Source organism: Podarcis gaigeae (assembly GCF_964106915.1).
Source record: "Podarcis gaigeae genome assembly, chromosome: 4".
NCBI classification, from domain to species: Eukaryota; Metazoa; Chordata; class Lepidosauria; order Squamata; family Lacertidae; genus Podarcis; species Podarcis gaigeae.
This window is the reverse complement of record NC_139677.1, coordinates 32,709,072-32,736,084: the sequence shown is the minus strand read 5'-3', so window position 1 is coordinate 32,736,084 and position 27,013 is coordinate 32,709,072. Positions and strand designations below refer to the sequence as shown.

The following is a 27,013-nucleotide window of genomic DNA, read 5'->3' as shown; positions in this document are numbered from 1 at the left end:
GAACTGTTAACATACTGATTTTATTAGTATCCTTTCATTATGTTCTCCATTACATAATGGGAAACATCATCCCTGACCACTGGTCCTGTTATCTGGGGATGATGGGAGTTGAAATCCCAAAATATCTGGAGGGCCGAGTTTGCCTATGCCTGAACTATACATTTTTAAAAAAAGATGCAAAGTTTTAAGCAAAAAAATAGTGTTTCTGATGCATGCTACTGGTTTATAAATTTCTTTATTGGGCAATAAAGGTTTTTTATTTCCAATTTATGTGTTCTTTCTATTATTTAATATTTTAGCACTGCATTTATTATGGTTTGTATACTTCCAGCATTGTAGATAGTTTTCGGTAACAAATTATGGCATGATACTGTACTGGTTCAGACTGTGGCTGTGTACACTCCCTGGTTCTCGTTTGCCTAGAGATTTCCTCTAGACATAATTTACTGCAACATCCAAATAGTCTCCTCCCATATTAGCTTTACCCTATGCTTTAAGATCAGCACCGTGTGACATAATAGAACTGCCGTCTCCATCAGAAGTGGGGTACCCCAATAAGACCCCGATTGTTTTATCCTAATCATGCAAAGCCTTCTCAATGGAGGTTCTCCTGGCACCAGCTTTTGTCATTGTTCAAGGTGTCACACAGAGGCTTAAAAAGCAGCAACTTTGGATTAACTCTTGTGATAATTCCATGGCACCTTGCTCCCATTATTTATTTTGGCTTTGCTTCATATGCACTCTGCCTTTCATCCAAGACACAGGTCTCTGAGGACGTCTCTTCCAGCTAAATAATGGGCTTGTTTTGTGCTGTAAAAGAGAAAGGGGTATAAGAGACCTTCTGAACGTTTTCTGGTCCAAAGAGCAAATAAGAGGGCCCTGGAGATGTTACCATTGGTCCAAATCGGGAATCTCTCTTTCAAGTCTTCCAAGTGCTCTGCTTGGAAACTGGAATGATCATACAAATCATGTTGTAGAACCTACCCTTGGTTTCTTTGGTCTCTGCTGGCAGTCACATTTTCTCATGCTACAGCTGCCATGCGAAAGGTTGGCTGACAGGCTTCTCATACTTGAGACATCTGCACTTATGATGCAGCTGTATTGAAAGCATAGGTTCAGTGCCTCGCTGGATTTGCGTATGAGCTGTGGGACGTTAGTTGCTGAATCAGACGAATGTGGTCTAGTCTTGTGTGTCAATGTATAATGAAATGCCCGTAAACAAAAAGCCTACACTGCCAATCAAGGGTACTGTTTTTATCATAATCATGCTGCTTATGCTAGGAAGTCAATGTAAAAAATATGTTTAAAAGATTATGTAGGAATGAGAATAAATTCTAATTCAAGGAGCTAATCAGATGCCCATTCTTTTATTGCACCATTGAAAACGTTTTAAGCTTTGGTGCCGATGTTTTCCTAATTAATTTGAACATCATACTTACCTTGTTTGAAAAATTTATTTCTGTTTTCCCGTCGTTCTTGCATGCTGCTGTTTTTAGCCGGATTGGTATTTTTGGGTCCATTATTCATTAGTCACCTCATTAAGCTCTTACGAGAGGTCCAAGAGACAAATAGAAATGTGAGGGAACAAGATACTTTATTCTCAACATGCACTCTTATATGAGGGAGAGGGGAAAGATGGGCAAGGGAGCAGATTGACGTTAATGAATTGCAATGTACTTGCATTTTTGGAAACTGCTAGTCAGTGATGTACAGTAACCACCAGATGTCACTGCTGTAGATCATATCTCAAGGCAACTGTATTGTGTGCGCATGTGTGTTTGGGCAAGGTCTGTTGTCCTAGGCACACAACGCTGCTAATATGCTGTGACTCTCTTAGCAGCCAGGGCACATGAATTTTGGAAATGTGTGTGGATTTGTTCTTGGTTGAAATTTCCCTTTTGTAGAGCAAAACTGAAACGTACACAGTAGTATCGTTTATAGCGCGGAAAATGTAGCTTGCTGCTGTAGTTCTCAGTAATAAGATGGGCTGTCACAAATTAAAGCTGGAGTCATGTCATGAATACAGAGGACATGTGCGGGACAGCATTTCAGGCCCAACAGTAAGGGCTTTAAAGCGATAATTGATGCCAGCTGCATTAAAATCGCCACGAGAGTTTACAGATGCAGAATTGTATTTAGTTGGTTTGAAGTTGGCTTGCTTAGCCATTGTGTATTGTAAGTCAGGATCCCCCAGTTTGTAAGTAACAAGAAGCTAAGATTATTTGAAAGCAAAACTAAACACAGGTCAAACAATCTAATAGTAGCACACTTGATCAGATCTTTGAAAGCCTATACAAAAGGGCAGGTGGGTGGAACAGGCAGCGAATTGCACTACTAATGCTAGATCTGGCTTTTAATTCATTGGGCGGAACCTGTTAGTTGTTTTCCTCTGCCAAGTGCTCAACCCACCCAGGATTTCCACAGGATGGGATAATTTTGTGCTGCTGCTCTGAGGTTAATGGGGGAGATATATTTTGGAGGGTGTGCGCTCCACAAATACTGCAGTAGATACATTCATATAAACACATATCTATCTATTTCCCCCCTAAAAAGGACGAAGAAGAAGAAATCAAGCTGGAGATAAACATGCTGAAGAAATATTCCCATCATAGAAATATTGCAACTTACTACGGTGCTTTTATTAAGAAAAGTCCTCCAGGACATGACGACCAACTATGGGTAAGCATGTTCACAAGGAAATGTGAATTGCAACTAAATGCTCGATTCCCAGCAAAAATATCCTGAATGCTTAATGCTACGCTCACTAGCAGAGCAGGAAAACGCAAAAGAGAATTTAATCTTTAAAATCATGTATAATTTTGTTCCCTTAAACACTCCCTCTTTAATGCTTGGTAGAAATGTGAAGAGTTTGCATAAATTCACATGAAAGAAGCACTTACTGTTCTAGGATTTTAACTAGGAAAATAGTTCTGCTAGGTTTTTCGTGTTTGTGTGATTGAGCTGGGCTAAGCAAGTTAGCCTGTGCTTGGGATGATCAGCATCAACTGGCTCTTCCATCTCTCCCTTGAGAGACTTCCCATTGCATCTCTGCATGAACTGCTTTTCTAGTTTTGTCTCCTTCCAGTCAGGAAGCACACCCAGTAACTCCAGCAAAAAAAAATGCAACAGAGAGGAATATGAGCATTTTATTTTTCTGCAAATAATCCTTTCGTGCTGTCCACAAATCTCGCTTAGTTCAGTGAGCCTTGTTTACACACGCAGGTAAATGGGAATAGGATTGTAGCTTAGTGGTATAGAGCAGGGTTGGGAAACTTGTGGCCTTCCAGATTTTGTTGAACTCCCAACTCCCACCAGCCCTAGCTGACCCATGGCCATTAGTTACAAATAATAGGAGTTGCAGTCATTTGACACCTGGGAAGCCACAGATGCCCTAGTCCTGGTGGAGACTGATTTGGCTTGTAATGTCAATTGATGGGGCAAGTTTGTGTCCTTGCCCTCAAATTTTAGAACACCACGTGTCTTGGCATTCTAGAAATTCAAGGCAAAAGAGAGAGAGCATGTGTGTGCTAGGATCTGTTTTTTTGCCTTGCTCATTGAGGCAGAACTTTTCTCTTGTTGTTCAAATTTTTTATTGATTTTCCAAATTTATAAACAAACAAACAAACATAAATCCTAACTGTAATAATTCCACTTTTGTTAACATTGTTGAATGACTTCCTCGAATCCCCCTGGCTGAATTTCAATGTATATCATTGTAATAGTTTTCCAAAACTAATTTCTCATAAAATTTACTTAGTCAAGTAACATCTTTCTTTCTTTCCATATTAACTTTAAACATACTATTCTATAACATCACATATTTAAATCCTAAGCCAATCTGGTAATTGCAAGTATTTCTATTTAAATTATCTTAGCATATTTAGCTAAATAGTCTTTGAATTTCATCCATTCCTCCTGGTATTCCTCCTCCTTCTGGTCATGGACTCTTCCGGTCAGGTCGGCTAGCTCCCAAAAATCCATCATCTTCATCTGCCATTCTGAGGCAGAACTTTTCAATATCCAAACAATCTAGCAGTCTTTGGTTTAGTCACCTGTTACTACTATATACATGCCATACATTAAGTAATGTGAACATCTTTGTTCTCTGGAAGCTAATAAATGAATGTATTGATGTTAAAGGAATATAGATTAAGATCCACCTTGGCTGATATGATTGCTTGCCTTCCTTAATTGTCCAATAAGCTTTGTTGCAGTGCAGCTTTATCACTGATATTTCTATCATATATTGACTCATTATTATTTTTTTGCCCTCTGTCTTTTGTAGCTTGTCATGGAGTTTTGTGGTGCAGGCTCTATTACAGACCTTGTGAAGAATACGAAAGGAAATACTTTGAAGGAGGACTGGATAGCCTACATCTCCAGAGAAATTCTTAGGGTAAGGAAATTAGAAGCATTTTTTTTCTTTTCAAAAAACGAAACAAAAATGGCGAGATTTAATTTCTGCATTAATTTCCAGTGAATTGGCAGTGAAGTACATGGCTTTAACCCTGTGACACGGGACACAGGGTTAAAGCAGTTCTTGAATGTTAATCATTTTTTAAAAAAAATTAAACCAAACTTAAGCCAACGGTTAGATAATCATTTTAACATAGGCTATGTGCATTAGAATCCGTACTAAGTGGTGGGGTCTGATGCTTCGCTTCTAACGCAAAATAGACCTCTGGGAGTAGACAGCAGCCTGATTACCAGCGGAGAAGAATGTTTTCCAAATGGCTGAAGTACAGTCAAAACATATGGCCAAGGGCTGCTCCCATCGTTGTCTGCAAATCTGTAAATTGCGATGGATATTAAAATACAGCATATGTTTTCTTCATCCACTTCACAGGGCTAGCGCAGGGTGGTTTCTCTGGGTCATGCAGCCAGGTGGTGGATCAATAAAAAGGACTGCATGCTGGCCTTCTTCTGTTTTCTTTGGCACAAGTGTTACTCTTCCTTTTTTGTATGTGGTTTCTTCTTCTGTAAAGCAATACCGAAGCTCAAATTTGGATACATACATACGTCATTTTATTTGCATGCTGCCTTTCCATTGTTAAAACCATGAACGCAAGAGAAGGCAGTTCTGTTTTAACCCGTACCCGTTTGCAGTGGCGCAAACATTTCCCTTTGTGTTAATTTTCCTGGATAACGTCTGGCGCCAAATGGAACACTAAGATAAAGTTCATACTCAAAATATAGGAGCAGCCCAAATCTCTACCTCAGTACTGCTCAAATCTGAACCCTTAAGTGTGTGTAAAACAGCATGGATTACCAGTAGAATGCTCTCTTGCTGCTTCGTTACTTTCAGCGTGTAGGTAAAGCCCTGCCTTGTGCTCCTCCAACCTATTAGAGGGGATTTGTTGCCTACTTTGGAATCCTGCCTTAAGTGCTGTTTGGAATCTGGGACCTTCCATAATGTTTTGGGGTTTTTAACACTTAAAAATCTACTTGCGTGCTCAGAATAATCTTAAATATAGAATAAAATCCAGATTGTGTTAAATAATAATCATAAAACAAGCAAGGCAGTATTCCCTCAACCTGATAAATCCATCAATCCTGTTGCAAGGTGTATTGACATAGAAATGCTTTCCTACAACAAATGAGAATCAGTTCCTGGAAGATGTTCCTTAAAAGGAAAATTATCTGTTGTGCTTTGGCAGCTACTGGAACCTTATCAGCACCACTATAATAGTAAATTGTGGTCCATCCATACAAGTGATAGGGCTAGGAATGTGTTTAGCACCACACACAATTTTTTTTTGGACCTTCTTTTCAAGGGCAGGTCTGTGTAGAGTGCCTGATTACCATACTGTATGTAACAATGGATAGACCATTTACCTCCAATGAGAGGCTGCGGTTGGTGTATCAGAATAGGTGGTGGTAAAAGGCCGCCGCCTGATTGTTGGTTGGCAGGACTGAAGCTTGATTCAGTAGAGCAGAGTTCCCCAAACCTGGTTTTCCAGCTATTGTTGGACTACAACTCCCATCATCCCTAGCTAGCAGGACTGGTGGCCATGGGATTGTAGTCCACAGCTGGAGACCCAAGTTTGGGAAACCCTGCAGTAGAGCTTTGGAAGTTTTAAACTTCTAGGTAATATCAAACCTTTTCTAGAATGGATAAATCCTTCCCTCCCAAATTGCACGGACCTACTACCAAAACAGATCACGGAGGCATTTTGTTTATTAATTATGGCCACCGCTGCTTCTGTAGCAGTATATTCCAGAGGTCAAGTCCGCATTCTTTGTGGGGAACAGTATTATCATTGCCTTTATTCCAGTCCTGCCCAGTGTTCAATTTAATTGGATCCCCTCATTTATTTTTAACACATGTTGTAAAAGCAGCTTGGGCATAGTAAATCATGATCAAAGATTTTTGTTTAAAGCAAATCAGTTAACTTTGTGCTATTTTAATATTAATCATTCAGCTCCAAAGCACTTTCAAATAATGTCCGTTGTGGGCAAAAAAAGAAAGAGAGAAAAGAAAAGAAAACTGGCTGCTTGGGGGTATTGCTTATAAGTGACCTGACACTTGCACTTGACTTGAAGTATCTCCATCACAATTAAGTTTCATGAAAACAAAAGAGAACAGCGAAAATAACTGGCTCAGAAATATTTCCTAGCCTATCTGTCCCCCAACACTGATACCGAAAAGAAAAATGAACCAACTTTAGCAAAGCACTGCTTCAGGTCATCATCACTTGTCACAGGAGACGGATAGCAAGCATGTCTTCTTTTCTCATGGAATTTCAGAGTTCTTCATACAGTTCAGTACTTTGTAAAAATCAGCACATTCACTTAAGTTCTAGAAGTTCAGTAGGTGTCCCACAGGACCAGCGTTGCATGTTACCTATTGAGGTGAGGGGAATCACAAATGATTCATGCTTCCTGTTCTTTGTGCCGCTTGGGAACTTACAGACAGTGAGAAGAAAGAGTTTCCAGTGCTGTCCTAGCATGCAATGGGAAGTAAATGAGTAAGACTTAAGCCACTGCAAATAATTGCAGCAAACGGTTAACATAAACCATTTCCTGTCCCTCCCCTCCAATAATTTGGCCATGCTTGAAGACACTATCTGTACCAAATAGATTTATATATCTGCTCATCTGCATAACAGTACAAGCTAAAGAGAGAAAAAATGCATCTAGAATTCACACTGCTACTGTGCTTTTAAGTTTGTCACATCCAGTTTTTAGCCTCCTCTGGAGGCTCGAGGCAGGTAATAAACATGCAGTAAGTAGAAGTGGTAAACAAGTGTTCCTAATTACTCCTTATGTCACATGTCTTCTTAGCCACCCCTTTCCTAAAGCTGAGCATTTATTTGCTTTTTAGTCCTCTCTTACACAGCTGAGTCATTCCATATTCCTGGCAAAAGTGCACTGTTTTGTTTCTTGTATATCCTTTGAATACCTCTGCATAGCTTCCATAAGTGGTTTCATTGTCATGCTGCAGTGTGGTCCTTATAATATTAACTCTTGCCAGGCAAGCATACGTTATACATATTTATATATTCTTAAAATAGCTGTTGTGCTTCACCTTTGTAAAATGTGTGCATAACGCTTTATAGCTGCACTTATTTTTGACAAGTAAGGTCTATGTGGGTGGCATGCTGTTGAAAACATCTACAGTTGATCATGTTGCGCTGGGCTGGAGGGAAAGAACCCCCAAGGTCTATAGTATGGTTTTGTCAAATAGTTGCAATAGAGTGTAGTTGCAAAATTAAAGCGGAAGAAGACCCTACAGTCTTCTGTGTTTTTCTTTTTAAATGCAGGGATTGGCTCATCTCCATGCCCACCATGTGATTCATCGGGATATCAAAGGGCAGAATGTATTGCTAACAGAAAATGCAGAGGTGAAACTGGGTAAGTTAATTAGCCTGTTCTACTCACTTTCCCTCCCTCTGCTGTTGCTGTTCTTCCATACAGCAATAGGCAGCATTTGCTATCCAGCTGAAGAGAAGAGGGTTGCAAATCTATATTTTAAAAATAGATTACCGTATTTTTCGCTCTAAAAGACGCACCAGACCATAAGACGCACCTAGTTTTTGGAGGAGGAAAACAAGAACAAAAATATTCTAAATCTCAGAAGCCAGAACAGCAAGAGAGATTGCTGCGCAGTGAAAGCAGAGATCCCTCTTCCTGTTCTGGCTTCTGGGATAGCTTCGCAGCCTGCATTCGCTCTATAAGACGCACACACACTTCCCTTTACTTTTTAGGAGGGGAAAAGTGAGTCTTATAGAGCAAACAATACGGCATTTCTTACTTTCTCCTCCGCGTTTTAATGTTTTAGCCGACATGAAGCTAAACTATGCAGGCTATAACTGGCCATGCCATAAACATTAAGCTCTGAGGTTTCAGCTTTCTTTCTCTCTCCCCTACCCACCTCCATGTGATGGGGGAAGACGGTATATGTCTTGCAATCCTTGGCAAAACCTGCAAGTACTACCCTCACCCCAGTGACAGGACCATGGAAAGAAACTGCACACAGATGGGGTTGCAAGCATGTTGCTCATCATGAAGAGTATTTTAGTGCTGAAAGTGTCTAGGAACCAAACTTGGGACAAGGTTGCCACTATGGGTTTGGTCACCATTTGGGGGTCCAAACAGCACTCTCTTGCTAAATTGCAAAGCGAGACTTCTTAAATAAAGCCTTGGGGAATAAGCACAGGCCCCTATAAGCCTAGACCTTCTTAATCAATGGTGATTATGCACGGCACTCCAGATTTATAAAAACGAAGTTATCAAACTTGAAGTGCGTTCAAGGATGCCTGAAAATTCCAGTTAAAACAATTAAGCAACAACAAATACAAATATAACAGCAGCACAGCTGATAAAACATGCTAGTTAATATTAAAAGCTTGGGCAGAAAGGATTAATTTAGCCTGCACTTTGAAAGGCAGCAGTGTTGGCACCATGTGAATCTCCCTGGGTAGGGAATTCCAGCATCTGTTTTCCATCCATGCCTGTGTCAGATCTATAAAAGAGTACTTATTGTGATGCAACTAAATAGCTAAGCTGTTTTCTCATTTTGAGGGCACTGATTCACTTCTAGATTCCACTTGTAGCATTTGTGTCTTGACCCTATTCAATCTCTGCTTAGTTTCTGTATCTCTTAATCTGACTTCAGAGCATTTTTGCTTGTTGAGTGGGTTGTTCCTGGTAACAAGTAAATAAGAGGGTTGCCTTGGTTCTCCAATGAGTAGCCATACTGTCCAAAAAGAGCTGCTGGTATAGCATGCATTTTAGGAAATTGTATTTTTTGATACAGAGATTAATTTCTGTGTCAGAAAGTCTTCTGCCCTCGTTCACACTTAAATGCTAAGCTAAGCCAAGCCATGGCTTAGCATGAACAAGCACGTACGCAGCTTCCTAGAGAGGATATTGGAGCCATTTTGCTCCTCCCTTGCTTTGTGCTCTGTGGCGTTGTGGTTTGGCTTGCCATGTTGTCCAAACCCACATTTGTGGTTCAGCTCTCCCTGACGAACAATGATCTGTAAACAAAGAACAAACTTTGGTTACGGCTCATGGCATGTCTGGAGAGAGACCAGGTTCAGGTGACACACTAAGCTAAATGGTGGATTAGCTCAGTGCAGCATGAGTGTGACCAGTTAGAAGCAAAGCGACTACAATCTCCTCTCAGCCCCACAGTTCGCTTGTTTGTGCTAAGCCATGGTTTGATTTAGTATGTGCAAACTCTGCTAAATGTGGCATGTGGCCCTTGATTATTCTACCCTTCTTCCTTCAAAAAGGGAACAACTTACTTGGCTTTGTGCATGCAGCTAGATAAAAAAGAACATTCTGTGGACAATGTTCTTGCAGCCCTTTGTTTGATATGGATGCTATCTTGTCAGTAAACCCATGAGATGTGTTGAAGATTACTTTCTACTAATGAGCCGAATACCTTCTAGCTTCGATCCGTATAAATGTCCATTTTAACTCATTTTCCGAATTGTAGAAGCCTTGGTATATATCAGCAGCATATTGCCAGAACACCTATTTATTTTACAGTGATCCTGGAGATCTCGCTTCAGTGTGTTTTGATTCTTCTTTTTTTCTGTTCTTGACATAGTGGACTTTGGTGTTAGTGCTCAGCTGGACAGGACAGTTGGTAGGAGAAATACCTTTATTGGCACGCCTTACTGGATGGCCCCAGAAGTTATTGCCTGTGATGAAAATCCAGATGCTACATATGACTACAGAGTAAGAGAAATATTAACAAAGTTGTTGGGGTGTATTGAGTGTTCTACAAATTCTGTATTTATCATTGGTGCTGTGCCTTGAAGACATGACTCCCACCCCCTTTGCTTTTCTAAGGAATTTCTCTTACAGTTAATTAAGTGGTGGAAAGCAGGCACAGACAGTATAACCTAATAAATTAATGCATGTAGTATAAAGCTCAACAGTGCATTTCCTACATGGAAAACTCCTATATAGGAAGGAGCATGAAACCCACATGTGACAATCTTAAGACAACCTTTCTATTCTTGTGTGTGACTTCGTGCAGCTTGTACGTGTGCACACAGTGAAAATAAATACATGGGCAGTCAAAGTTGAGTGTCTGCACACAAGTTTCATGCTCCCTTCTCCCCTCTCTCTCACTCTTCATAGAGGGCTTTCAGTGTTGGAAATGTGAAGGTAAAGGTAAAGGGACCCCTGACCATTAGGTCCAGTTGTGACCGACTCTGGGTTGCGGCGCTCATCTCGCTTTATTGGCTGAGGGAGCTGGCGTACAGCTTCCGGGTCATGTGGCCAGCATGACTAAGCTGCTTCTGGCGAACCAGAGCAGCGCACGGAAACGCCGTTTACCTTCCCGCCAGAGCAGTCCCTATTTATCTAATTGCACTTTGATGTGCTTTCGAACTGCTAGATTGGCAGGAGCAGGGACTGAGCAACAGGAGCTCACCCCGTCATGAGGATTCGAACCGCCAACCTTTTGATTGGCAAGTCCTAGGCTCTGTGGTTTAACCCACAGCGCCACCTGCGTCCCATTGGAAATGTGAAGGTGCCCCTAAATTCTCCTTTCCTCCACTCTTTCTTTCTGTGCAGCTCACATGAAATTGGGCCAAGGGTCATCCCTGGTAGATATGATTCTCCCATCCCACCTCCATTTCTTCTTCTGTGAAAGGAGAACTGAAGTTCAGCTTCAAAAGAAACCAAAGTTTGTTGTGTTGTGGTTTAAGACCCTGGTTTCTTTGGACATAACATGCAACTGTGATTTGATCTAAGAGGAAGCTTTCATTCTTCCCTAATGTGAGGAAGCGGGGGAAAGCAAACATTCACCTATGCCATGGTTTAGTTATTCATCTGAAAGTGGTATTAGATATGAGATGATTGTCCTTATTTGACTTTTTCTGTCTGAGCATCAATAGATGCAACAAACCTCAGCCTTTAAGGGCTATCAGGGTTAAATGGTCTTGTTTCATAATTTGTTTCCTTCTCCTTCTCCTTTAAAGTTAGGTTCCTTTTAAAGCAGCATTATGGAAATCTCTAAGCACGTCTTAGGCAACCACAGGAGAAAAGAGAATAAAATATTTAATTCTCATTGCTAGAAACAGTGCAGTAATCTAAATAAAGCTTGGGAACTTGAAATCCTTAATTGCCATTGAGAATAAGATCTTACATAAGACGAGATACTATTTTTATTAGGTATATCATAGTGCTCTGAAACACAGTGGATTTTGAGAATATGTGAGAGAAGGAAAGGACAGAAGAAGTGGACAGGGAGCATTGTCATCATCATCATCATCATTAAAATTTCTATACCACTCTTCATCAGAAGGTCATAGAGCTGTTTACAGTATTAAAAACACAAAGAATACCTACCCTAATAACGAACAAAAACAACACCGCTGCCACCACCACAGGGATAGATTGTTAAATTAGCAAAAGGCCTGGTTATTGATGAATGTTTCTGGCTGGCACCCTTCAGCAAATGGAGAGCCATGGCAGGAAAAGCCTGTTCTCGTGCTGCCACTCTCTGGACCTCTCATGGAGGAGGCCCACGAAGAAGGGCCTCAGGAAATGAGCCCTGGTATCGCTTCATGTGCCAAAGAAGATGAATTATGACACTGATAATGTTACGAATTTGCAGTTGTTGTGATAGTGGGGAATAAGGCTGTCTTTTTTAGCTGTCACAGTGTCCTCAAATTGCCACCTAGTGGGTCTCTTCTGGGAAATCAAAGTGTTCCTCCACCCATAATTGTTATCTCCTGTCTGTTATTGCTGACAGAGACATTTCTATCTCTGGGCAGCACTAGAATGTTAAGATTTTCTTTAATCTACCAAACATCCTGGGGGGAAAAAATCATTTTATGAATCTCATCCTACAACAGCATTGTGGGAATACTTGGGAACTAGAGCTTAGGACAACTAGCCCATGGAAAAACAGCAGTAGCATCTCAAGTCTTCTTGCCTCCTATAATCAGAAATTCATCCCTATGTTTATTTTGGAATAGAATAAGCAACATGGCTATGACCTCTTTGGAGTAATTTTTTTAGCCTTCCTCTTCAAGTGTGTATTTTAGGAGTCTTCCTTGAGCTTAGTTTAGCTCCATATTTGCTTTCTGTTGGTGTCAGCACTCCTCAATTTTGTTTGGTTTCTATGTAATTACATTCACCAAATAGCAAAAAGTTTTTTTATTTGTAAAAATTCCAGAAATGTTACTTCATGGAGGGAAGACGTGGGGGTTTGTTGGGGGGGGGGGAGTGTAAAGGAGGAAAAAAAACCCTTGGAATATTTATTTAAATCCAACATAGTCTTAGGGACGCGGGTGGCGCTGTGGGTTAAACCACAGAGCCTAGGACTTGCCGATCAGAAGCTCGGCGGTTCAAATCCCTGCGACGGGGTGAGCTCCCGTTGCTCGGTCCCTGCTCCTGCCAACCCAGCAGTTCGAAAGCACGTCAAAGTGCAAGTAGATAAATAGGTACTGCTCTGGCGGGAAGGTAAACGGCGTTTCCGTTTGCTGCTCTGGTTTGCCAGAAGTGGCTTAGTCATGCTGGCCACATGACCTGGAAGCTGTACGCCGGCTCCCTCAGCCAATAAAGCGAGATGAGCGCCACAACCCCAGAGTCGGTCACGACTGGACCTAATAGTCAGGGGTCCCTTTAGCTTAACATAGTCTTACTTAGAGTTTGAGATTGGCTGTATAGATGCTAAACAATAAGTTCTCCATTAGTCAGTTTAAATATTCTTATTTGGGTATTGTTTTCCCCACCCATAATAAGGTAAAAGGAAAGTCTAGGTTTATGCAATTTGATATGCAGTGCATCAGAGACTGAAAAGAAAAATGGATAAAAGTGTTTGCTAACATATGGCGTCTTTTTGCAGAGTGACCTTTGGTCATGTGGCATTACAGCTATCGAGATGGCAGAAGGAGCTCCTCGTAAGTGATATGTATCTATTTTCTATTGGCCTGATGGTTTTTTGTTTTGTTTTTTTAAATTCTGAAACCTATATTTTAACTTGCTCTTTGTAACCGAAGCTTACACTTGAGATTTTTGAAAGCACAACGGTCGATTTCTGTTCTCTTGGATTCCCACCCCACCTCCTCTAGCAGCATAAAAATAAAGCACTATAAATAGAGCGCCTTTTGCCAGATAGCCCTGTGCCAAATCATTACTTTGTGGTTGTGCTAGGGCTATAGAAACAAAACAATGGGAGAAACCTTGTAACTGAGATTTATTGAATCCATATAAACTTTCTGATGAGAGACATCAGATCTTCAAACAGATACGCTGCAGCAGTATCAATGCTTTGTGTTTGCGTAAACTGTAAAGAACAATCTTTAGTGGATAGTCTTGCCAAGGAAACTTAAGTCTCAAGTCCCGTCCCCCCCATTTCTATGGGTTATCAGAAATAGCAATTTCCATAAAATGCCTTGGTGCAGAGAATGAAATGCTTTTTTTTTTCTTATTTATTTCTAGCTCTCTGCGACATGCATCCAATGCGCGCCCTGTTTCTTATTCCTAGAAATCCTCCTCCACGGCTAAAATCTAAGAAATGGTATGTGGTTGCTATAATGGGAAGTTGTGTATTGGTTGTGATACAGCATTTTCCCTTTCACAAGACAGAAAAGCCACGTTCGGACATAATGCAGAACCACTGTTCAGAGCTATTTTGAATGTGCCTTGCCTCTTTTCAGGCTTGTGTGATCTGATTTATCCTCCTCTTCCTATGCTCAGGAGCAGTTCAGAAGTTTTCACTTTCTTTTAAATGTTGCTTGTCATTACTTTCAAACTTAGGATCGTGATTTAACATAACTATGGTGAGTTTCAGAAGAAGAAAAAGGGGAACTGTGAATTATAAAGCTGGGTTGCTAAAACCAACCATAGGTGGTGTTAAACATGGTCCTTGGTTGGGTTGAAATGACCAGGAAAAGCTTTCGTATTCAAGTCCAGCAGGTTGCTAGGGTTGTTTATGTAGTGCTGAACTGAGGTTTGATGTCCACAAGTGGCCATTGTGTTACTTCTAAAGACCTGAAAAATAATTCACAGGTGTCTGAAAATTCTTAATTGCTGAGTGAGAGCCCGAGCTGAGATCATTATATAGTTTTAATGCTTCTTAACAATGCTTACACGTTAAAATAAAGGACAAAAAATAGGCATGGTTGACACCAGCTTCTTGTTAGGCTGACAAATTCTGCAGCCACTGAAGCTGAAAATGACACAACATATAATAAGGGAGTGGGCAAATGCCACCCAACTCCTGGCTTCCATGTTGAAGGTATTTGTTAAAATTCATGAAGTCTTTCACTATAATAATTGCAAACAGCGAATGGTATGGCTATCCATCTCGCCAGATGACAGAAATTCATTAACTCTATCAGATTGTATTTTTAAGCCAAACCACTTTTATGTATAACTTTGACAGCCACTGAGAACCTCAAGGTGACTCTAGTTATGTTCAGGAATGCAGAGTTCTTGTGCTAATGTTTTAGAACTCTTTTTATAAATTACATTTAAGGAAATTAAATGGAGTTGTCCTTTGTTGAATTTGTGTGTGTGTGTGTGTTGGAGAGAGAGAGGGAATGACTAACTGATCATGTGCACCTGAGGTTCCTGTGGATCTCTATTTTGATTGGTTGGCCAGAATGGGGACTCATGCTAATTTAAAGCTATTTCCCCAGGAAAAATAGGCTCAGTTTGAACCAGCCACTTATTTACCATTTATTTCTAGAAAGATAACTCTCTAAATTTGTATAGCACTGCTTGCATTTGTTATTGAGTTAGAAAAATGTGATAATGACTCCCCTAAGATCCTTAATGTACTTAGATACATGCAAATATAATTGCTTTTCCTTGTGAAGTTATTGCCCTCATATTTTGTGTTACATTCAGCCAAATTTGTTTGTCAGTGATTGGTCCTGCCACTTTTTAGGATGCAAGGTGAACCTTGCTAAATAAATTCTGATCTTGTCAAAGTGACTTGAAATGTGTGTCATTTTCTTTTTGCTCAGGTCAAAAAAGTTCTTTAGTTTTATAGAGGGCTGTTTAGTGAAGAACTATATGCAACGACCTTCTACAGAGCAGCTTTTAAAACATCCATTTATACGCGATCAGCCAAATGAAAGGCAAGTCCGAATCCAGCTTAAAGATCACATAGACAGAACCAAGAAGAAGAGAGGCGAAAAGGGTATGTGATCTTTTCGAAACTACAGCCACAGTGTTTGTGTGCATGTTGTAGTAGTAAGGTTTGTTCTAGAGCGGTGTATAAAATAAATCACAGGTGTTCTGGTTTACAAACTAAGGACCAAACTAGATGCTCACTTAACATGTAGCATGCAGGTATATATTTTTATTTCCCTTAAATAATTGCAGGTTACAGGTAGGTCGATTCTTGCTGGGTGTGAGGAGGGGAGGCTTATTTCTCCAGTGCCACATCATGATCCCAAGCAATCCCAACTTTCTGCATGGCTAGAAGCCATTGGCAACCACGGGGGATTTCCCCTCTAAGGCTCCTAGCCATAGCTCATGGGGAGGGAAAATCTTGGTGGGATAATGAAGAGATCAGACCTCCCTCATGCTGCCTTCCCAGTAAGACACCCACCCTCCCTGCCTATAATTTAAGGAAAAACAAGATGCATGTTATGATTTAATGAATACAATCAAACCTTGGTGGTCGAACGTAATCTGTTCTGGAAGCCTGTTCGGCTTCCGAAACATTTGACAACTGAGGCATGGTTTCCGATTGGTTGCAAGAGCTTCTTGCACTCAAGCGGAAGCCGCGTCGGACATTCAGGTTCCGAAAAACGTTCGAAAACTGGAGCGTTTACTTCTGGGTTTTCATACTATCGTATGAAAGAGGCGTTCGAGAGCCAAGGTTTGACTGTATCATATTTTTTTGCCCTGTGACAGGACCATAGAAGTGAAGGAGTAGAATGAAAGAGAAGAGGGAAATCAGTTTGGGCAGGGGGTTAGCAGGATTTACATCAAGTTGGGACTTGTTCAGTTTGCTGCAATGGAAGTTTATGCACCAGCCAAGCAACCCTTGTCCTCTGCTGATACCAGGGCTGGGATGACCTCGCCTGTGTCTCTGCTGTCACAGGTCAACTGACAGAGCAGAGAAAGGATGTGTGCAATAGGTCTTCTACCATATAGATATTCTAATAGATGCAAATTAGCTATTTTGCTTTCTCTCATTTGAGTCCATACATAGTGAAGCCACAAGTTTCAGTTATGTTTGAAGTGTTTTATTTTGTATCGCCACCCCATAGGATTCGCTGTTTTGTGCTGGGATGGTCTGTTAATGCTCACCATTGCATTCTTTTGCCTGGCAAAGGAAGCACAAACCTTTTAGGCCAGCAGTTCTCAACCTGTGGGTCCCCAGATGTTGTTGGACTACAACTCCCATCATCCCTGAGCTCCGGCCTTGCTAGCTAGGGGTGATGGGAGTTGTAGTTCAACAACATCTGGGGACCCACAGGTTGAGAACTGCTGTTTTAGGCGGTGGTGGTGGTGGAGGACAACCTTACTTTTCTGCCAAGGCATGAATTTCCTTTGTAGTAATTCATTTGGGGTTGGGCTAATTTGGAATAAGCACCAATCCAAACATTATTCCCAATACCATACCTCTGGGGGTGGGCATCAATTTATTTTAATCAGATAAAATACTGCACTTTCCATTTGTTCTGCTCCATAGAAAGAGGGAAGAACACTTTTAAAAGTGAGGAAAGGAATTGAATACTCATGAGAAGGAGGTGCTGAGGCAGCATTCAGCCCCCGGGCCACAAGTTGCCCACGTTATAGCTTTAAAGAATGGGTAGAAAGTCAGTACTGTCATTTCTAAGACATATTAGAAAACGTAGACATTTTAAAAAGCATGCAACTAGTTCTGCATGCCCACTAGGTTCTGGATGAGTTTCCTGAAAAGCAGTGCCCTCAGCCACATGACAAACTGAAGTGGGAAATAATTGCAAAAGGTGTTTACGAAATGGCACGGCAATCTGCCAGTGAGATGTCAAAAAAGTGTCAGAAATTCCACCTGAAATAGCGCTTTGGAATCCAGCCCCAATATTTATTTTTGACCTCTTTCAAAGTGGTCATTTTGAAGAAAGAATTGAGAGCCCTCGGTAGAGAGAGAGTTGTAATGCTGGTGTATTGTGTATCTAAAATTTCCACATTGAATTCCTGTGTTTAATTTCGTGCTCCTCGTCTGGTGAAATAGCTTTGGACGGTTCGCAGCAACAATATTTTTGCTCTGGCAACGAAAGCACTCTTAAGAATGGACTCTCTGGTGTGAATAATTGCCCTGTGTTTCTAAAACGGCCTCCCTAAAATTTACATCATTACTATAGTTGTTGTCGTTTTTTTTTAAAAAAAAACCTCACGTTGGTGAAATTATCTATTATTATCTTTATCTCAGAGCTTTCCCAAAGCTTTGGCTGATAAAACAGCTTTTGCATAGAACTCCTATGTTTTGTTTGGAATGTGGGGTGTAAACATTCCGGGATAATTGTTTTCACGACTGTTTTCTCCTGCCACATTCTCCCCACCCCACTCCTACCAGATGAAACTGAATATGAATATAGTGGAAGCGAAGAAGAGGAAGAGGAAGTGCCTGAACAAGAAGGAGAGCCAAGGTAGTGTATTTCTAACATGGTGATCCAACAGAGAAATGTTAGGGGCCAGTTAAAAATTCTGTGAACATCTGGTTTGCAAGATCACCAAACTCAAGACAACAAGAGCAGACCAGAGGCCCATCTGGTTCAGCTTCCTCTTCTCACAGTAGCCGGACAGGTGCCACCTGGAGCGTAACAGCACCCTCCCCGCTTTAGGGCCAAGTTGCCTCTGCCAGTGGAGGTACAATATAGGTATCGTGGCTCGTAGCCTTTGATAGCCCCACCCTCCATGCCAGTAAGGTCTTACTCTTAAAAGGCAGGGGTAGAATCCTTAATATTAATGATTGGTGTAGAATAAGGAGTTTCTCTCTTTGTGTGTTTGTGTTGTGGGGGGGGGGGGGTGCGCACGCAAGGAATCTATTTTATCATTTTTCCTGAACCCCTTTTAGGATTGCCATCCAGCTTAGAGTTGAGTGTGTGGCAGTTTGGAACATTTTGTTTGAGCACAGAAAGCTCACCAAGGTTCAAATCCCAGCTTAGGTGTGAAGCTCATTTGCTTCGTCCTGGCCTAATCCTCTCCACAAGAGTGTAGATGGAATAATGTTTAAATGATTGCAACAACGGCGCATGAGTGGTCCAGTGTCACATGACCAGAAGCAGAGCAATGACCTCATTTTCCATCATGCAGGGGAAATGTAAGATATTGTTTGCTTGCTCAATATTAAAGATCTCGAAATACCAAACATACCAAATGGTAGCCTAGGCAAATACGTTGTCTTGGTATGATAGGATAAGCACCTCAAAGCATAAAGATGCTTGAGACATTGCAGTGAATAACTTGGAGATTACTAAGAACCAGGTGTGTGTGTGTGTGTGTGTGTGTGTGTGTGTGTGATCACTTTCCCTTAAAAACAAGAAAGTAAAACACCCAGATTTTTGTTCATACTTCTGGAGAAAATTGACTACATTCTGATTTCTGCTGATTTGGCACTCTTCCCCCCCCAACCCCCCTCCTGCAGTGTTACTGTACATTTTAGTGCTCCCCAGGGGAAATTAAAGAAAGATGTGAAATGAAAAAGTTCCCAGCAGCATGCTTGAGTTATTTACTTACTGGCTTTTGTTTGGGTTTTAATAACTCCCCCCCCTCTCCTTCTTACAGTTCTATTGTTAATGTGCCTGGAGAATCTACCCTCAGACGTGATTTCCTGAGATTGCAGCAGGAAAACAAGGAACGTTCTGAAGCTCTTCGGAGACAACAGCTGCTACAGGAACAGCAGCTCCGAGAGCAAGAGGAATACAAGCGACAGCTGCTGGCAGAGAGACAAAAGCGCATTGAACAGCAGAAAGAGCAGAGGAGGAGGCTAGAAGAGGTAGAAACAGGCCAGAATGGAAAAGTCTACTCTTTTCACCTTTTGTTAAAAGGGCCAAAGGATACAGATTCTAGCCTAAGATGCTGAAAATTCTGGCAGGATGTCTCCCTAGGCTGCGCAGCATTGGGAGACGCCATGCAGACTAGTGCATCCTGGCGCATGGATGTCATATCGAGAGGAGGCCTGGCCGGCCTTTCCTGATACAACAGTCGTCTCACGCAGACAGCATCAGCCCTACCAATGTTGGGCGCAAACTTTGTGCCTGTGTTCATCATTTAAGCCTAATTGGGGTGTGTTCCTTCAACACAGCAGCTGTGAGCAAGTGGCTGTGACATCTAGTGGCTCGCTCCCCACCCCTTTCACAAAAAGGGCATGGCTCTATGTAACAACTAAGTCATCAAGTGTGCACCTGTGTGGGTGAAGGCTTTTATTTGACCTGGAGCTCTGCACAATCGGAGTTCTTGATTCCAGTAGGCCTTCTCACATAGATGTGGAGCTCCACTTCAGATATGGGTCATTCTCTTCACGCAGAAGCTAGGGGCAGGATGCTCTGCAATGACAAACGCAAGATTGCTAGTGCTCAAATTGGGCTCTAGAAAAACATGGTGTTGCCTACTTTCTCCAGTCTCGAAAAACAATGATCATTCACTTAGTTTTGATGTTTACAAGGCGCTCAACGGCTTCCTTAAATTGTTTTCCTTTTTCCTGCTTTGTGAGACAGTTTTGTTGTTTTTAAAAGTTCTTATATAATCATTCTTGTCTGAGTTTCACACAAACAGCAAGACTCGGCAGACTGAAATACTTTTAAATAATTACCTGAGGGCTAGTTCACAGATGAGAGCTTTTTTTGACACTGGCATTCAGTTATTATGAAGCTGTCACAGACTAAACACTACAGATAGAACTTTCATATTGCCGGATGTCATGATAATTGTTCAGAGACAGCGGATGTACTAGCCTAAAACTGGCAGAGGTTTCTAGAAGTTTGATTGTACTTTGCCCCGACTTAGATGCCATGTTCACTATGACAAACAATGATTTATTGGCCAAGGAACAAGCAATTCCTCTTTGCCCTTCTCCCCCTGATTGAGACCTGGTTGTAAATGAGCCAGGATTGCAGTGACTCAGACGGAATTATATTCTTCTAGCTAGTGGGCAGAGCAGGAAACATAAACCTGGGAACTGGGGAAGCTTCTGTTCAGTGTGTTATTTATTTCCATGTTTTCTGTAGGATTTTCACTTTGTGAAAAGGTGGTGTGCTACGGAAGCGGTACTCTGTTCAGAAACATTTACCACCTTGGATGATTTTGTGTTCTGCACAGAGCAGAGGCAGTTGGGACATGTTTAGAAGCATTTGGTGTATGTCATGGTTTTAAAAATATGACAATGTACCATGAAGAATTAAGTATTAATAAGACATGTTATTGAATTCTGTTGAATCAATAACATGTTCCCTATTACTGGGTTAACTGACAAAAATTGACTGGAAAAATCTTCAGTTTTGAAAAAGAACAGAACAACTAATGTTCAAACTATTTAGAATCTTTTTGGCCAGATCACTAATAGTGATTCTTGGAAGAATGTTGACCAAACGAACTATTTAGGGAGAAGAGGAAGGAAATCAGAAACTGAAAAAATATATGAGTTAAGTGGCTTGAGGACTGTGTCCTCAATTCACCTTATGTGTTGCAAATGCAATAAAGTAAATCAAGGGAAGCTGAATGATATTTTTCCTCTCCCCCCAAAGATTTGAAGTCCTTTTTCCTATGTTCTTTAGTGGACTGAATATTGATAGTAAAGAAGCCATGGATTGCTTTGTTTGGAGTAGTGGGTTTAAGGTTATCCATATAGCATTTTCCCATATGTTTTGTGACAGGGATTACAGGAATGTTTTACACAATAAGTAGTTTCTGGGATTGTAATGCCAGCCCTTTTAAAATATGGGATTGCTTTCCAAATACTGGCACACACCCAGATGGATTTGACAGAGGTTTTTTGCAGTTGCATTGGAAATCCATTCTTTTTCAGAATTTAAATAAGAGTTTGAAAGCCAATGTGGTATATTAAATGGAGTATGTGCCCTGAATGTGAGAAACCCTGGCTATGCACTGAGATAGAATCCAACAAAGATCCTGGTGAACTTCTGCAATACATGTCCAACAACCCATTCCTTAAGACAATATATTCTTGTGTTCTCTAGAACTATTCAGGCTGGATATTAGGCAAAGCAGCAATATAAGCTGGGCCTGTAGGAAAAGCCCCAAAGTCCTGCAGTTCATAATAGTATTGAGATGCTGCAGGGGCTTTTTTTTTGTAGGCTGTGTGTGTGGACTGCTGAGCTGCAAGTCCAACCTGGTCTCCCACCAGCAGCAAAATCAGTGGCAACTACACTGAACGAGGCACCTCCTCACTCATTTGTGTATTGCCATTGATAGGTGATTGGGCTACTCCTGAAACAGGAAGGAGTGCTCCATTGTTTCCCAAGCCGTCCCAGGAAACATTGGAGCAGATGTCACCGTCTGATCAACTTTTAAATCACACACAGCATTTTTGCACTAGTGGCAACAAGATTACTTATTATAATATTTATTCTACACCTTTTCTCCAAGGAGACAAGAGGGCATAAATAGTTATCCCCTTTCTCATTTTATCCTCACAGTAACAGTATGCAGTAGGTAAGGGTAAGAAACTGTAACTGGCCCAGCAAGCATCAGTTAGGGATTTTATATGGAAGCCAATCTCAAGTTGAGAAGTAACATTTAAACTTGATTGATGCATCCCTCTGTTTCTAGTATTTGCCACTTTTGCATGTATTGCTTCATAGATTTGTTTCATGCTGTATATAAATTAATATGCATTTAGAAAAACACCCACACGGAAATTCAAATTTAAATATGTACTGTATATAAATAGCACTTTTGAAAAATATATATCTTAAAATACACATTTTAATAGTGTGTTCTCTCCAGATATGCTGCATTTTGATGTTGTATTGGGCCCATAACTGCATTCCAAAATTTGGGAATTGGAAATCCAAAGGATGTTCTGGTCAGGAGGTGCAAATCTGACCAATGTTTTTGCAAAAAAACTCAAGTATCCTTAGACAGAAAAATAAAAAGCTGAACTTGGTTTATTTAAGAGTTGGGCGAGGTGAGGCATTTGTATACATCACAATATATACATATTTTAAATGCAGCAACAAAGAAGAGAACGGGAGGCTCGGAGGCAGCAAGAGCGGGAGCAAAGAAGGCGAGAGCAGGAGGAGAAGAAACGAATGGAGGAAATGGAAAAGAGGCGCAAGGAAGAAGAGGAGAGAAGGAGAGCAGAGGAGGAAAAGAGGAGAGTGGAAAGAGAGCAGGTAAGTCAGAAACAATGCGAATTAAGTACGATTTCCCTCCCCACCAGTACAAAATATTGAAGAAAACCAGCAGGAACCCTTGCGTGGTCAAAGAAACATCCATATTGCATGTAAAAAGAATATTTGTTGCATATGTCACACCTAATGGGCTTCAAAATACAGTTTTATTTAGGGGTGGGACACACACCCAAAGAAGGCTGGAGAAGCTGAGCTTTATATTGAATTATATTTGGCTCTTCGCTCCCCTTCTTAGTCACTCGCTATAGCACATATGGAAATTTATTACACAGAGCTATGGCATTTAAATTGCTTGACATGGTGGGTGAATTTCCATTACATTCATTAAACTGAGGCAAGATGGGCCTTAGGTTTTGTGCTGTTATGATCTTTCAAATGCCAAATTCAAACTGTGCATATATATATTTTGCAGGCTTGTACACTAAAATGCCTTAATAGGGGCCTGTTTTCCAAATCGTATCAGCCTTGCCTGCTTAAAAATAAATTATAACTTGATACATGATGTAAAAAATCAAATCAAGTGCTTTAATATAAGTATCAATGTCAGTACTAGGAAAACAATATTCCGTGTAAGTGGTTACATAATTGGGCCTGAAATAACTTAACACTTTGTATTCAGAAAAAAAAAAAATAGCGCTTGCCACTATGGGTAATTGTACTTGGATTACAACAATTTCCCCTCCCCTGCTGTGACATTTATTTTGAGAATTCTGAAATGGTAAAAATGAATATTAAGTAACTGAAGCACATAATGGCAGAAATGTTACCTACCCATGTGTGCTAGGTTGTCCTATGAAATGGCGGTAAATTGCCCCAAATCAGGAAATTCTGCATGCAGAAGATGGCCTTTGTAGCCCTGCGAACATGCGGAGGCTACACACCTCGTCTCACTCCCAACATCCCTTTTCCTGCCAGCTGTGGGGTCAGTCTTTCATGCATTGAGAGGGAAGATCTGAACGGGACATTAGGTCGATCATATGGAAGTTTCTAAGCGCATTCAGCAGAACACAGTGAGATTCTGCCTTCTTCTGCATTCATGCACAGTTTATGAAGGCCTGAAGCTCTAGCAGTTGGGGACAGGGATGTTTGGGGTGGGACTAGGTGGGCCGTTCTGCCCCTTCCACACGTTCTGAGAAGAGGGCTCCTGCGTGCCGCAAACATCCACCTCACGCTGCACATCTGGGCCCCATTGAATGGGACGGTGATGATGCACAAACCCATTTGAGATTACTAGTTGCATGCAACTAGAATTGTACCGGGGCTAAGGGGGGGGGGACCCAACCTTCTAACAATACGATGGCAACTCAGAGAGATGTTATTCAAACTCTATCCCTATGGCTGATTTTAAGAAATCACACTTCTGTCTTCACTTCACCTGAACTCTGTATTTGCAAGAGGTGCATATAACAAATCTGTACACATCATTTCTTTTCCTTCATGAGATTTCAAGTAGCTCCCATTTTGCCACAGCACTGAATCATTAATTGCTTTTGCATACACTGTCTCTCTGTGTTTGAGTGCATGTCTTTTATGTTACCTACATTTATTAATTTGCATGGTAGGATGTTCTTAGCTTCGGATATGGTGCTGCATATTTAGGCTTGGTTTAGTGGGCCAGACAAACCAGTGTTTGACTTCTGAAGTGTAAGGCTTAGATTTCCAGATGAAAAGGCTTTTTTGGTCTTCTACCTGTTCTCTAGTGGATGTTTGTTTGTTTGTGTTTTGTCATAACCACCACATACTTGGCCAAGACTGGCATTGCTTTGATGACAGAGGCTAGGATAATCTACAGTTGAGGTTAGAGTTGTGTTTGGCAGTGTAGTTACCTGTGGGAAGCTCGCAAAAGGGATGCCTTAACGAAGCCTGGCTCTAGCTGTTGCTAACGGTTCATCACACAGTGCCTAAAACTAATTATTTTAATAAAAGTTGCATGTGGTTTTGCGTTGGCTGTGTTGGTAAGACTTGTTGTGTTTTTAACTCTCGGTTTGTTTCCAAAATACATTTTTGCTTATTTTTTTCTTTAATAAACATTTTTCAAAATTCATCAGACAACCTAGGAACTCTTCCCACCTGACTTTCTCAAAAACCATCTTAGTCTTTTAGTGGAGTACTTTTCAGCCATTACTTAGGTCAGTGTTTCCCGAACTTGGGTCTCCAGTTGTTTTTGGACTACAACTCCCATCATTCCTAGGTAACAGGAAGTGGTCAAGGATGATGGGAAATGGAGTCCAAAAACAACAGCTGGACGCTTAAGTTTGGGAAACACTGCTTTAGGTGATAGGGTTTTCTTAACTTGTTCACTGAGGATTCACAAGAAGCGATTCACCCGAAGTGAATTGTTGCCTGAAGGTTGCCTGGGGTGGTTTTGCTACTCAGGTGGTTTCGATGCATTCCTGTTGTGAACAATTTTATTGCTGGGTAATTTCTGTGTGACAGGAGTATATCAGGCGACAGCTAGAAGAGGAGCAGCGGCACTTGGAAATTCTTCAGCAGCAGCTGCTCCAGGAGCAGGCCATGTTACTGGTAACGCACCTGTATCTGTTTTTGTTCAGTAGCAATAGGTTTTTTCCCTTTCTCTGGCTGGTGTCCCAGGCTTTTCCTAGTTGGACACAACTGAGCTTTACTGTATGCACAATAGAACTTGGAACAAAAGCCATTTATGTTATAGCGCATTGGGCTGGCAGGCACATGTGAAAATTACTGTATCACAGTGCAATAAGAGTAGATTTCTGTTTTTAAAGTTGGGGATGTACTGGCTTGGTAGTCAAGTTTTTTGTTTTTTTGTTTTTGGAACAGCCCTCCTTAGAATAAGAAGAGTGCAGACCATAATATTTATTCTTCTTCTTATTAAACACTGAATATAAAGGCCAGGTTGTTGTCTCCTTCCCCCTTCCCTTCCCCTACCTCGCCTCCAAAAACACACTGTCCTTCAAGATTACACTTGATTTCTCTTCTTTAAAAAATAATTTAATTAATTAAAACACCACTGTTCCTTTGGGTTTCCAGTCTTGCTCAGGTTAGCATAAAACATCGCCAAGAAAAAAAAATACCAAAACCCAATACGTGCTCCTTGGGGTCCAGTTTTAATGGTTGGTACATTCGGTTGCATTGTAGCAATAGTACACCCTTGGTACTCACGTCTTGAATGCTGACCTGTTTTCTCAAAGGAATACAGATGGCGGGAAATGGAAGAGCACCGACAAGCAGAGAGACTGCAGCGCCAGTTGCAACAGGAGCAGGCGTATCTCTTGTCACTTCAGCATGACCATAGGCGGCAGCAGCAACAGCAGCAACAACAGCAACAGCAGCAACAGCAACAAGAAAGGAATAAACAAAATTATCATACTCCTGAGCCTAAATCCCATTATGAGCCTTCTGAAAGACCACGGGAGGTAACTGAAATTTTGAAATTTAGCAAGCTTTCTTCAACGCTTATTCATTTAAAACATTTATGCTCCATATATGCATACAGTGGATCCAACTTTCAAATTGCGAACGCGGTAAATCTGAAAGTGGGTTTGCCGCTCACACATGCGTGTGAGTAGAAGTGGTCTTCCAGTTATGGAATTTTGGGGATACGGCTGGGCCTCTGGAATTGATCCTGTATGTAACTGGAGGTACCACTCTCACTCTGTGTGTGTGTGTGTGTGTGTGTGTGTGTGTGTGTGTGTGTACACACAGAGGGACAGAGAGAGAGAGACATATTCATTCCAAGGAACTCAGGAAGGGCTACATAGTTCCTCTAGTTTATCACCACAATTATCCTGCAAAGTAGCTGAGGCTTAGAGTGATGATTTGAACCTGCTGCTTTTGCAGAGATGCCCAGTCCTGGATGTTGAACAGTATTGGGAGCCAGTGTGCTTCAGAGGTGGAAAAAATGGACTCTACGATTCTGTGATTCTTTTAAAGTCTTTTAGGATTGGATCTATTTCCGCCCATTCTGTATGCAAGCGACCGTTATATCATTTTTCAGCAATAGGTTCCATATATGTGTGTAATTTCATGTGCGTTATATGGAGAATGCCACTACCAACCCTCTGGAGGAACAAGGTGTGATGAATACACTGTAGGCAAGGATCAGAGGTGGGCTGGTTTTCCAGCCATTTTCAGTTTTTCAGCCATTCTTGAGTTTCTCATTGAGAAACTGATAAACCTTCTAAGGGACTCCTGGGTTTTCATGCACACACTTTGCAAACCTTTGCAGTCCATCATTATGTAGG

General features: G+C 41.2%; 1 protein-coding gene across 4 annotated transcripts in view; it reads left to right on the top strand.

Moving 5' to 3' along the window:
* The window catches only part of MAP4K4 (mitogen-activated protein kinase kinase kinase kinase 4), a 132,910-nt gene that overhangs the window by 75,252 nt on the left and 30,645 nt on the right, over positions 1–27,013 (top strand). For all 4 annotated transcript variants that reach the window (XM_083735426.1, XM_083735429.1, XM_083735428.1 and 1 more), the window contains 12 exons: positions 2,554–2,679; positions 4,286–4,396; positions 7,764–7,854; positions 10,061–10,191; positions 13,319–13,373; positions 13,915–13,993; positions 15,447–15,622; positions 17,996–18,068; positions 19,207–19,417; positions 22,614–22,775; positions 25,230–25,316; positions 25,961–26,185. In XM_083735426.1, coding sequence (XP_083591552.1) covers positions 2,554–2,679; positions 4,286–4,396; positions 7,764–7,854; positions 10,061–10,191; positions 13,319–13,373; positions 13,915–13,993; positions 15,447–15,622; positions 17,996–18,068; positions 19,207–19,417; positions 22,614–22,775; positions 25,230–25,316; positions 25,961–26,185 — 1,527 coding nt within the window. The remainder of the gene's footprint in view (positions 1–2,553; positions 2,680–4,285; positions 4,397–7,763; positions 7,855–10,060; positions 10,192–13,318; positions 13,374–13,914; positions 13,994–15,446; positions 15,623–17,995; positions 18,069–19,206; positions 19,418–22,613; positions 22,776–25,229; positions 25,317–25,960; positions 26,186–27,013) is intronic.